Below are 13970 nucleotides of genomic sequence, written 5' to 3' on the forward strand. Positions count from 1 at the left end.
TTATGCACGCAAAGGAAACAGACTATTAAGCCTATAAGAACAAGGAAAGAATATCTAGGATACTATAACAAAAGAAACTCGACCAAGAACCGGTTTCAAGAAGAAATATGCACTTAATAAGGGGCTTAAAATTATGGAGCTACAAAAGGGGGAACTTGTACTGCGCGATACCCTTATTAAAGAATAAAAGGTCGGGACGATTGGCATTGTAAATATTATTTTTAAAATTCATGAGAATTACCTATCAAACCGTCAAATGCGACTGAATCGCAACTGCAGGTCGCGGGTTTAAAATATTTGCAATTTGGATAAAAAATCGCAAATAACCGCAAGTACCTTCAAATTTATTTTTCACCAAACTATAATTATAATGAATACCCAACTATAATTTATGGCCTTAACAATGTGCTTTGCCTCAATCGTCATTGTTGTTATACTAAAAATACATCCTACATATACCCTATAGTCAACTGAGTTTGTAAAGGAAGCATCGCTTGGCGACTAACTTATCGATTAACTATATTTGTTACCTGCGCTGTCTCGTATATGAAGGGTGTATGGTGCATGTCTTTTACTTGAGTTCTTGACAAGTCATAATGCTTAGATATAAGAGTTGCTGTATGCGACAGGATATGGTAGAAGATAAAAATAATCCCACTCATATTTTAAACGTGAAAGTTTGTTAGGTAGGTTGGATGTTCGTTCGCAAAAACCACTGGACAAATTTGGACGAAAATTGGTACACAAATAGTTTATGACTATATTATGTTTAATCCATAAAACATACAGGATTTTATGTTCCCTTGGTAGTATGCGAAGGAGCTGCTGGCAACGGCTACTAATTAAAAGTCTTATCAAGCTCCAATTGAAGCAGTCAATATATTTCCATAAGTCCAAATTAAACGTAAGTATATTATAACACACACAAAGCAATAATCACAATGGCCCTATTATGTGGGCTACAGACCGTAACTGAGCACCCAGCTAACCTTGACCTCCGCTCAAACCAGCAGGGGCCGGCATAATAGGCAATGTTACATTGGACAGATTCCAATGGGATTTGGCTTTAATTCACACATGTGCTTTATCTATTGCGTAGTTGATAAGAAGAAGCTTTACCTGTATAGGTCATAACGAGCAATGGATGTCAAATTATGTTTGAAGTTCGTCTAATAGATCCCAGTACGCAATTTGTTCACGCACGGTTGCAACTATTGTGTGGGGTTGAATGTTGAATTAAATTTTAAATACGATTTTATGTTCAATGGGAATTCAATTTGGCTTTCAATGAATGAAGGATTGTAGGGTGCGTTTATACAATTGTTATTATATATTCGCGTTGTGAAGTTAATTCCCAATTGTACAATCTGATCCCGGATAAGCAAAAAATAAAACATCTGTGATCTACAGCGGGGTGCGAGTAAGTTACGAGCAAAGAACACCTCTAGCCAAGTGATAACAGAAAAAAAGAAATCTAAGTGTATTCAGTCTATGACCATAGTTCCTTTGTAAATAGCTTAGTCTCCATTAATATTCCTTTTCCTTCTTCCATCCTGTCCTTACTTCATTCTAATAACTTTCATGTATATAAATGTATAGTGTCATTCATTTCTTCGAATACCATAATATTGAAATTTAATTTTTCCAATTTGTCATTACAAATTTATCGTTCTTTTATATGTATTTTCCTTAGTTTCCCTACCTTTTGTAAATGTTGTCATTGGCCAACACTAACCGTGAAGAGCCAGAAAAAAAAAGTGTATTCAGAATTCAGATGACTTTTTGTAACGAAATGTCATTACCATGCATTCCATTGACGTTAATTCAAATTAATGATATTATCTAAATGACATTTGTCTGGAGGTGACGACTTGAATAAGTAAGTTTCAGACACAATTAAAACGGTCAAAGTAGTGGATAAAACTCTTTGTTTTTTTTACCTTTTTTATCAGTACCCCCTAATCGTTAGAAGTCCTACTCACACTTAACCGTTTTTCTATCCATGGCTTCTTTACCACTACTGCGTCTTTTTATTAAGCCTAGGGTAATTATAGATTGCACTTGAATCCATCTACGAGCAGTTACCCTATTGCAATACATACAATGGCCTGTTGCAACGTGCAGCCTCAGTCCTTCGCCTGGCACTCCGCTCTATAATGTCGCAAGTCACAGACTAACACAACAAGCTGTTTTGTGAACGTTACTGTTTCTATTTATTTGTAGCTTTTATAATATTTGTCGTTATTTTCTGACTGTATGAATAGCCCGTGGCTGGGCTATAACTGTACAAGATCGGTCACAGGTTAAACTATGCTAGACATGTTCGGACTTCGGTACGTAGATGGGACCATCTTTGTCATAACGATTTTAATTGCTGTAATTGGTTTTTCACGCTTGTAATTAAAATAAATAAATAACGATGTCTCCGTGTTTCGGAAGGCACGGTTAATTAATTGTGATCCCGGCCGTCATTCATACATCTTTGATAATCGTTACGGATGATAGTCAGAAGTTAGAAAGTCTGACAAAAAGTCTAACTAAAGGGTATCGTGTTGCCCAGTTGGAGAGGTCAGATAGGCAGTCGGTCCTTGAAAAACACTGGTACTTTGCTGAATCCGGTTAGACTGGAAGCCGACCCCAACATAGTTGGGACAATTCTAGGATGATGATGATTTTGGAACTGTACGAGCAGTATAACAACGAAATTGACGTACAAACTAAATAGTGCTAAGTAGGGTTAATAATAGTCATTCATTTTTGCTTGCATCTCATAAGTAAGTAATAATTTTAAAGAGGATTCATAATGTCGATTAATTTTGTTTCGATTTTTTTCCTTGGCTAGGTCAAGGAAGGACTCTTTTTACTTAAGTCTTTATGCGGTAAAAATGTGTAATTGGCAAAAAACCCGAATAATTATTCCCTATAAAGTAACATTTGACATTGACAATAGCCGAATCCAATGGCAATACAGTATCTACAATTGCGTGCTGCCAATGAAACGCACTAAGACGCACTTTGCCCCGAACTAAACTTCCATAACCGATTTCCCACATAATTCGTGCCCTGATCTGGTAAAGCATGTGTGCATTTGCAAATTAAACATAAAATATTATTAATATTAACGTTGTCACTATTAGTAGTTCTTAGGTTAGCTAATTACATAAAAACTTGGGGTTCTTATGGTCTTGTGATCTTTACTCCGAGTTATATCAACTTCTTTCTCGAAAACCATTCTATTAATTGAAATCCACTTAACACTTCAAAAACAGTAACAATTTTTAACATACCACTTACAAAATCTAAGTAAGAGAGTTGCATTGAAGTATGTATGTTAATCGTCTTTCGATTGAACCGAATCGAAACCAATAGGCTATAATAACATCGGCATTACTTAATACGATTCTCAGAAGGCCATTGGACGCTAGAACCTCTTTAAATAAAACTATTATAGTTATGTCAGAACGAGACAGAACTACACATGACGTAGAGTGGCATCTCCCTTCCACAACTGCAGTCCAATGCGATGGCGTTATGAATACTGATATATCGATGTTATAATTGCTGAGAGTATTCGAATACCGAGTATTACCTAGTAATATCATGTTTTAAATGCGCGATTTGTGTAATATACTACTATTATTTAGACACATCACGTGTATGAAGTAGTAATTGATGGCCTATATTGCTCTGCTACTGAAACAACTATTTTGTAGCTCAAAAAGCTGTTGTCAAAGGTCCCGCTACAAAATTGAAAACTCAAAAATAATGCTACGGGAACATAAACTAAGGATAAATCCTATATGTTAATCCAGGTTCTAAAACTATCTGTTCACCAATTTTCGTCTAAATCTGTCTTTTTTTGCCCATCCATAAATCCCATTTGAATGTCAGGGTTTCGACACAAAAATAATTTCCTAAGAAAGCTCCGATAAAAAAGACTGAATGAATAGGCATTTACGGAAAGTTTTGTAACACAGAAGAAAAACATACTTACTACGCATTATTTTGTCTTGTATGGTTAGAAATACAACGTCGCAGTAGTGATTCACACTGCGAGTAACTTAAACTGGTTCCATTTAAATAGCTTGGAGTCCAGAGTATCTATCACCAGCTCTTAAAGCAGGATTACCGTCGCATTGCGTAAGTGAGAGGAAGCACTACACTACGCTAGCGGCATCTCTGTTCTTCAATAGCAATAGGCTTGTTTAAAAAGTTTGTGGAAGATCTGTCAAGTTTTATTAACGTCGAGAATTTTACTGCCTATATTGGTATTTTCTCAGAATTGCAAGAGCTTTTTTATGTATTGAAACACCTTTGACAAGGGCGGTAATGAATTTGTCACTGGATAAATTTTGGCTGCCCAAGTACCCTTGATAAAAATTAACTTCTCGGAGAAAAACAAATCACTTTATATTACGAACAGGAGACGAGATTCCGCTGTTCCCCACTAAAGATACGCCTTTTACTATGAGGACCAGCCCGTGCTTAACGTCTGAATTTCAAGAAACACACCTACATACCAGACGCACCCTAATTTTGGGCACATTTCTAGAACTTTCCTACCTTACATTTATTTTATAATTATAAATACGATTCTCCTCTTCCAATACTCACAAACGTGATCTCGGCGGGGGGCCCGGTGACGTCAGCGATCCCGACGCCGACCCGGAGCGCATGCGCAGTGGCCGCGCAAGCGACCAGCACCCACACACACAGGCTCATCTGAAAGTTAATGACATTGAGGTGAGATGGATAAAGTGAAGGTAACTTTGTTAAACGAAAAAACAAAAGTTAACTGGATAACGAATTACTAAATAATACTTAAGTATGGAATTAGTTTTGGAAGAACGAATATTTTTTTTCAAATCTGAACCAAATTCAAAAATAGGTAATAATAAACACGGTGCTGAAAATAAAATCTAGCGTATCCCACTTACTTATACAGGATAGATAATAAAGCTAAAATAAATAAAAAACTTTTCCTAAAAAGTCTGCTTGCACTAACTATTTTTATAACATTTATAAAACAGAACCCGCAGGTTGACCACTTCTGATCTCGACACCGATTCGACTCACGCGCAGGTGCAGATCAATGTCATTGACAATTGAATCTTCCGCGCTACGTGACCGGTGTCAGAATATAATCACTATACGATAGCAATCTAATGATGAATTGATGATGCATCGGCTAATTATTGGCTGATCATCTGCAAATTAATTGTCCATGAAGTTATTTTGCTGGATATTAAATTGATACTGTCATTTCGGCATTTTTTTTGTGCTGATTTGACCGGAAACAAGATCGAAGCATTCCCTGTAGTTGTAGATGGGGCTATACTCCTAGTTGGAGCTAGCTAGGGACTAGATGATACAAAAATCGTAAAAGTCGAAATGCACTGCGATGTTACGTAATTTGAATCCAGGATATGAAGGAACATTTAACATCATCAGAAAATGAATTGAAATATTCAATTAAAAGCAAAACAAGATGAGTCAACCTGCGACTTTTTCACTCTCCCGCTTAGCAACAAGTGTAGATAAATTAATGGATGAACTAAAACAAATGCTTCATTTATTCGTAAAAGAAGGAAGAACTAAGACTTAATTGCAAGTGGAAGTAATTAAATATTTAGTAAGAACTAGAAGTAAAGCAACTCCAAGTTACACTTGATAAAACTATGACGACGGTATTAGTAATATGGATATCTGCCGTAAAGGACTTCATTAACAATTCTAATTACAAAGAAAAATAAGGAAACATGAACGTTATGCATTGACGTATTAATAAAACTGAGGCGTAGGTAATGCTCCATATTCGAATGAATTAGCTATGGCATTAGTCATAGAGGAACAACATGCTATCACGAAATTACGTGGCTTTAGCACGCGTCCAGATAGTGAATATAAAAAGTATTTGTTGCTATGCTAATGAGCCCTTGAAATTGGGTTACGAGATAAGGAGGAATAAAGAATTAAAACACATCTATTTTTAATTGGAAAACATATATTTGTGGATGGAAATTAATATTTTTATTCGAAGAAACGAAACAAGAATAATTTCAGATAAATAGTGATAACAATTACATGGGCCACATTATGTTTTTGGGCATAGAGGAATATAATGTAATATGTATCAAGTAGTGTCTAGTGGATGTTAAATCCGTCTATTACCACTTGAAACAAACTAAAGGAATCTTCCATGATCAAATAGATGATATCAACAAAAAAAAACATGATGATGATCATACAAGGCGACAAAATAAATATTATCATCTTAAAGAAGACCACATAACATGGAAATAAAAACGAAATTGAATAAACAAACTGCAATAACAACTGATGATGATTTAGTATTAGATAGCACATTTAACGTCCATAAAAACACATAAGTTTATTGACACCGCGGCAACAATGACATCATTTATCTCGCCTTACACATCGTTATTAAGAATATATTTATCTTTATAAATGTCAGCCTTATGTCAATAAGGAATTTTTGCGGTCAGTTTAGGCTTTGATCGTGATTTAAATTTTTGGCATCCGGAGTTAGATGGCAATCCGAAAAATGCGCATCGTAATTAGATTTTTGCAAATAAGTACTTACAAGAAAAGGTTCGACGTAGGTACAATTTAACCCAATTTAAGAACATGAAGTTCAGTCTTGTAATTGTCTGTGTTTCTTTTTTCTGTCCAAAAGTTACGACAATTTTCAAATGATTTCGTTCCAATTTGTGCGATGGACAGCGTCGCTTAAGATCACCCAAAACGCATTAAGACTTATGCGGTCTAATTTACAGACCGGTATAGCCGTCTATACATTCTAAGATCTTTGAAAAAAACTGTCAAATTCTACTAGTTCTATTCTAGTTAATAATATACAGCATGGCAACATTAACTATTGTCTATTGCTATTGACCAGGAAGGAAACGCGTCGAGGAAAATACTGATAAATATCTAAAATACAATTTAATTCATTGGAGAATCAACGACCTTAACATGCACGGAACCGCTTCAGGTAAATAGTTATAACAATAGAACAACCTTAGGTCTAGAATCTATAAGGTTATAAGAATCCATGTTTAACCCTCCATCGTTCACCTTATAATTTGTGTACCTATTGACCTCAAAATAAAAGCAATTTACCTAATTCTTGCGACATCACCATTCAGGTATAATAGATAGATTGTATTTTAAATCAATTCATCACTTTATTAACTAGGTAGTTTGTCCAAGAAATGTGAAGATTTTGTGAGAGGTTCGTTATTTGGACATTACAGTTATTACTGATAAGCGTCAGAAAGGCTTTTCAATTTCCAGGTTCCAGGCAGTTTTTTTTAATTATGTTAAATCTTCACACAAAAGTCCGAAAACCGACTATTCCTGGCCTTCATATTCATCGTCTATTATTTGCAGACTTATTTATTACATAAAATATTATGCATTTTGAAGAACTTCAAGTTTAACATCATTCAAGTACAAAACTTAATCAAACATTAGCCGCGCTCCATATTCTCAAGGCAGGCCGTTCAAGTATGCTGCTAAACTGGGATTGCCTTTCAAAACCCAATACTTAGCAACATCTGTTGCTTCACGATATTCTAATACCTAGGTGCTAGCCTGTTGTGTCTACAACAATGGCATTTAGTCCCACAATTTTCTAACAAAGTGATAGCAACAGAGGTATTTAAGAAATGTAGGTATTGTTAAAAAAATAACTGGAAGTCGCAAGACCCCACTAGACAGTACTTAGATATGACAAAATATTCAGGTTAGCATTCTTAATTCTTAAGTAATATGATCTGGTTTGATTAAACATAGTCTTAAAACAGCTCATAAAAGGATGATCTGTGACATGTTTTAAATGTTGCTGTGGTCCATATACCTCACGAAATATAAATATATGTAAGTATACGAAATGATAAACGATAATTTCCTGAATATTCCGTGAAATAGCTTACATTTGGTCCTATAAAAATTTCACCACATTTAGATCAGTATTTGTTTCTTTAAGTCGGCTGAGTGTTTTTGTATAAAAAAAATATTTGCCTATAATATCTGTTGTTAGTGTCAACTCCCTATTTCTTTCACACACAATTTCATAAGCCCTCCCATCCTTGTCCATGTATCCTCATCCATCCTTCCCCTACTATTCTAATCACATACACAATTAACTATTAAAAATGATTCCTATCGAAAACTCTAGAAAACATCCAAGGTGAGTCATTGAACTTGGGGAGATCGACCAGAGCACTGAGGTTAATTGAATGCTGAGTGTCATAACAAATTGGTTAACCACGATATCAATGATGTCATTAATTGTTTAATACTAGGTAAGTGATTTCAAGGTCTAATGACTAATTATTGAATTGGAAAACAGATTTTGAACACTGTCAAGATCTATTTTAAGGCGAAAGATAGATCATTTGGAAGTTAAACTGTTATTTTTTTGAATTGGGAAACAATTTCTCGTTTGACTCTTAATTTGTAAATACAGGGCGTAGAAGATTTTTTCAGTAGTGAATGCGAAATAGCTCTCTACAAGATGTTACTCTTTGACATCTGCAAGACTTGCTTGAAAAGGAGATAATAAATAAAAAACAGTCAAAATTTCCTGTTTAGTGTATCAAAGGGCGTGTTCACTGTTGACCTTGCCAAACATTGACAATAAAAAAAAAACGATTTTAATTAAAAAACACGGAAACCTAGAAATGTGAAGTCAAGTGGTAAAGCTAACAAACTTCTATTTGATCTCAAAACTCCGGATATGTCATTCAGTGTATAGTTGTCAATTGACAACACAATTCACATAACTATTCACAATATTGGTCATGGCTACGGAACAAGCACTCGTGGATCACACAAATGCGTATCCTAGTCGTTGATCCAGCCCGCGGCACTTAATTTGCGCATAATATATTATGGCAATAGTAATAGGTGTGATGATGCCTCAGGTATCGATACAATCGAATTTTATTGAACTAAAAAATATCAATAAACTCGTAATAAAAATGAGATAAGCAGACCAGTATTCTGAGTCACAGCGTCACGCAACCGAAAGCCGCGATAACCTTGAACTTAAAAACGTCAACACACGAATTATACGACTTTTTGATCAACATAAACAACATTAGATTCTTATAATGCTTGGAACAGATTTAGATTGCGGGATTATAAAACTCAGGAAAGTTTAAAGGGCTTTTTTCTTTTAATAACATCTCTTGGGATTCAATCCTTGTGTCGGGTAAGGTTTCACAAAGATTCAAGTCACACGCACGAAGACAGCAATACTTATTTTCGGCTCATACAAATACTTGTCCTACGATGCGATGGGATCGAATCCGCGATATGTCGCGCAGTGGGTTTAGCGTGGTGACCTTTACCGATCGGCAACCCGTGCAGTCACATTTTAAAATCGATATTATATGACATCAAATAAACTCAAGGCTATAATCGTAAGTATCGATTATGAAAGTTTGCTTACAATACATAAATAGTAACAGCTTATCAAGGTCCTCCTGCCCTAGCAAAGACCTCTTCTCATTTAGGACTTGAGCATTGTTCACCACGCTAACTTACTTCGAGTTGGCGATTTCAGATTCCAATATACTATGTATAGAATCTATTTTTTTTTACCTTTCATCACACCAAACCTTCCCAAGTATTCCCATTTTGATGTACCTATACTAATATTCAAGGTTTTGTCAGTTTGTATCGTTGAAGGGGTTGTTCTACCTATTTTAATCAATTTACTTTTTCTAATACGTTTATGTATAAAGGCTTTAACCCAAAATACATAAATACATCACCGACCAGCTGTTTTTTAAATAATTATTGGCCTTTTACTGTTATTTTCAAGGTACAGCGACTGCGGTATGTCGTGTAGAGTTGCAAGTTTCACAATTTCACTGTCTGCCTGTTCGCATTGTTGACCAATACTAAGGTGACGGAGGGACATGTCCAGCCAATATTGAAACGAAACAATCTTACGCTGTGTAGACTTAAACGTCATGATATTTTTTAAATTAGTCTTCAAAAAGATCTGTAGTCGTATATTTTTTGTGTGCGACGAATGCAGTGGTTTTAAATCTTGTGAATTGTAAGTAAACCATGTTTAGTTATAAAAAAAACTCTGTACAGGCCCACCCTTATTACCTAGGAGGGTTATGAAAATATAATATCTACAACCAATTATCTGATCAAATAACTATCCAAAAAAAAACGATCACGAAATTTTAGGAGACTTATAATTGACAACATGTTTTTTTATTATTTTCTATTAAATAATTCACTCAGATCGAAAACAAAAAAAGCATCTGAACATCACGTAAGGCTTAAATCTAGATAAAAATAAACAAACCTTTTTAACTAAACCTTGTTACACTGAACGTCAACTATTAAACACAATTGAGGAAAAAATACTGATGTACTCTGGGATCTTATCCTATTTATAGGATTGAATTATCTTTAACAAAGAAATACAATATCAGTACTTATCGGAATATTGTTATACAAATATGATTTGTTAACAAACACTTAGGCTCTTGAGATCAAATGCTTTTGTTTCTTACAAAAAGCCGGTCATTTGAGAACTCGCAAAACTGAGGGTTCTGTACAAATGGACTAAAAAAAATCAATTTGGCTACCAGTAGAATTTACGACCGTCCCAATCGTGATGTTATTAAAATGTCATCTGAAAAAAATTAACTATCTTGCCATCACGGCTTATAAGATATATATTTTCCTTAATAGCTTATGGTATAGAACCGTAAAAAGGTGGTTACCTCTGTATAACATTATTAAGTCAGCTCATAAGTATGCAAGAATGATTATTTGCTATGTGACGTTTGTGTCTATGTTTCAGATAAGATGGACAAAACATGAAACCGAAATGTCATCCTTCTTGAACGGCCATAAGATTCTTGAAAAAAAAATTGCATTTAGCCTCCACACCCAGACCATCCGCCATTATTCTTTTTTTTAAAGCACTGTACGGAATTCCTGCTTTCTCTTGCGTTAGGCACCAATGATTATAATCCTCTTAAACAAGAAATATAAACAAACATCAATCAAGTAGTGAGAGTTTGATGCACTTTAATGCACTTTCATAATATCGGTCGATGCAACTACACCGCAAGTCCGCAAGGTGCAACTAGTGTTGTGACACGAATTAGCAAGAGAAAGTTGTTATCGATAAAATGTGCGTTGATTTGTTGCGATTTAGATGCGTAATTTTTTTTTATCTGTTGTGGAATAAAATTGATAAGAAGTATAGTAACGACGGTTTATAACAAAAAAATATAATGTTATTAATGATACCTACGTTAAATGGTGCTGTGTTTTATCTTATATGGAGTTGGAATATCCAAATATATTTAAGTGTTAAAAAGGTTCAAAATCTGTGTAAATCATCTTTTATATCTCAATGAGAATAACAAAATAAAGTTTAATACTGACATATTCGCAGGAATGGTCGTTCACTTTTTAATACAGTCCTATTTATGTAAAGAAAAAAAAGAAATAACATGCAATAAATCTTACTTTAAATTAATCAAGATAGCTTTTATGATTAAAAATTGTAGGTAGAGGCTCCAACAAAGAACGGAAGGTCAAACATTCTCAACTTAAATCATTATGACCTTTTAAGGAAACCATTCGCTGCTATTATTAACATTTTTATGAATGAATAACATTAACACAGATTCAATAGGTCATCAATTAAATACATTTACAACTTAATAAGTTTCATGTATTTTGTATTAGTTATTGAAATTCAATTTGAGTTTTCAATTAGAAATATATGAATAAATGTAAATTATTGATTCATTTGTCGACACAATTTTATGTATTCACGCATTTAGGCACTGCTGAACGGATTTACAAACATTTTACTCTATATTCATTTTTAATTTAAGTAAGATTTTGAGTGGGAAAACAGATTATTCGTTCAAAAAATCTTAATCGAAATACGTATCAGATTGAAGCGTGCTTAGTTAATGTCTTGGGATGTGTAACTTGGTTCGAGTGCTTTAAAAGGCTTACTTAACAAGGTTAAGCAACGGAGATCAAGGTAAAGACAGTCGACCCTTGCCCTTAGCACATCTAGTCAAAGTCAATTTGTCAATTTAAAATATTGGTAACAATTAAATATGCGAATTTGAAATATGTTGTTAGTCTTAAGGCGTTACCGGCTATGGTTGTCGAGAAAGATTGTAACCTTAAGTCACCTAGCCAAATCCAATGTGTGCGACGTGTTGCGGCTTTGATCCCCACATAGGACAAGCGTATGGGTGGTCCACGAATGCTTGTTCTGAGTCTGGGTGCCTTTGTTTCTTTAATATTTGTGAAATTCCTCGGCATACAAGGATTAAACTCCTTAGTGCGGGAGACAGTTTTTTTTAAACTTGTGCGCCTTCATCGTTATTAGGCCTCTATTTCGTATGGTTTTAAAACAACACAGCAAGAATGATAGTAAGAAAGCATGATAAATAAGAAAATAAATACTATGATATTTTATTTTGTGAATTACATTCAAGATTTATTACCTACCTTAAAAGTGTACCTAGGTTCTGACAAATAGCCAATAATACTCTTACTAACTCTTTGCCTGTAACTAAGGGCAAAAATAATTAATAAGTGGATGTGTAGGATTAATGGGTAAGGTACACAGCTTAAATCAGGTATATCACATTTAAATTCAACTTGGATTAAGCTCAGAATTATGCATTCAAACTTGAAGTATAATTATTTCATAACATCCGTTTGGCAATGTTAGTTTGTGTTTTACGACTATCTGGCCTTCTCAATCTGTCTGCCAAAACAACTCAAATATAAAATAAAGGTTAATATGTAATATTACGCTGTTTTGTCAGATTAACACTAGAAAGAGAAAAAAGAATAGGTACTCAATTTGAAGGATAAAAACACCAAATTACTAAGAATTCGGTTTCTAGGCGACCGTCTGTTTTGCAGCTTGTGATGAACCGTAAACCTATATCGGATTCCGCTATGCCAACAAATTTAAAACAAAATTTATTGTGATTAACGTTGTTACCACATAACAAATGCAAAAATATTCATATTCAGGTAAAATCATCACAGAAACGTAACCGATGGGTGTCATTAGACTATCAGCGAATATTAACTATGAACCGATCTAGTTTTATCTTTGTATAAATATGGTTCTATTGTATGTGTGTATGTCATTGAACTCCTAAATGACTGGCCCGATTTGAATGATTTTATTGTATGTTTGCGCGGCGCCTTGGATACCGCAGAACGGAGTTCGTCTCAATTGCTAATTGTTTATTAGAAAATATCAACCACTATCTCGAATTGGGATTGGGTCTTGATAATTACGAACTATTTTTCTGCTATCTTGATAAGTATTGTTCTCTATTGTTTTATCAAACAAAGTGAGTAAGTAGCTTATCTAATATACGACAAACACATTAAATTATCGTTGTAGAATGACATGAGAAGATTGTTTACCTACCTAAAAATGGCACCTGTGCAGTTTTATCGATAAAGTATCGATATCGATGCGTCACAACACTAACAGTCACAGTTATTACTAACTGTTGCTTGGAAAATCGGAACAGGTGTTTGTAATGCGAGATACTTGTTGTAAAGTAATATTTACACTAGAAAATTAGTTTAACTAACCTCATTTAAGTTTGGTAGATTATTAGATATTTTGATATACCCGAAATCGAACCAACTCTGAACTGTCTTTGTGTTTTAAAAGCGAACCACACACACACACGCACAAATTTCTGGGGCTATTATTTATGAATCTATACCAAAATCACTTGGATCTCTTCACGAAATCCTTGCTACTTAAGACATTTATTGCTACACGGATAATCAATTTATTTCATGATTCATAAGCGTTAAACGTAAATAGACAAGACAAAGAATAAAGACATTCATTGTATCTATGTAATTACATTATTCTAAAGAACTATTTTTGT

General features: G+C 34.3%; 1 protein-coding gene across 3 annotated transcripts in view; it reads right to left on the minus strand.

Moving 5' to 3' along the window:
* Positions 1-13970, minus strand: part of LOC113497718 (neutral ceramidase) — a 36059-nt gene that overhangs the window by 9833 nt on the left and 12256 nt on the right. For 2 of the 3 annotated variants that reach the window (XM_026877409.1, XM_026877411.1), the window contains exon 2: positions 4615-4722. In XM_026877409.1, the coding sequence (XP_026733210.1) occupies positions 4615-4722 (108 nt within the window). Of the gene's footprint in view, positions 1-4614; positions 4723-10357; positions 10382-13970 lie in introns of those variants that run through there. The other variant, XM_026877410.1, reaches the window with a different exon arrangement.

Source organism: Trichoplusia ni, chromosome 9 (assembly GCF_003590095.1).
Source record: "Trichoplusia ni isolate ovarian cell line Hi5 chromosome 9, tn1, whole genome shotgun sequence".
NCBI classification, from domain to species: domain Eukaryota; kingdom Metazoa; phylum Arthropoda; class Insecta; order Lepidoptera; family Noctuidae; genus Trichoplusia; species Trichoplusia ni.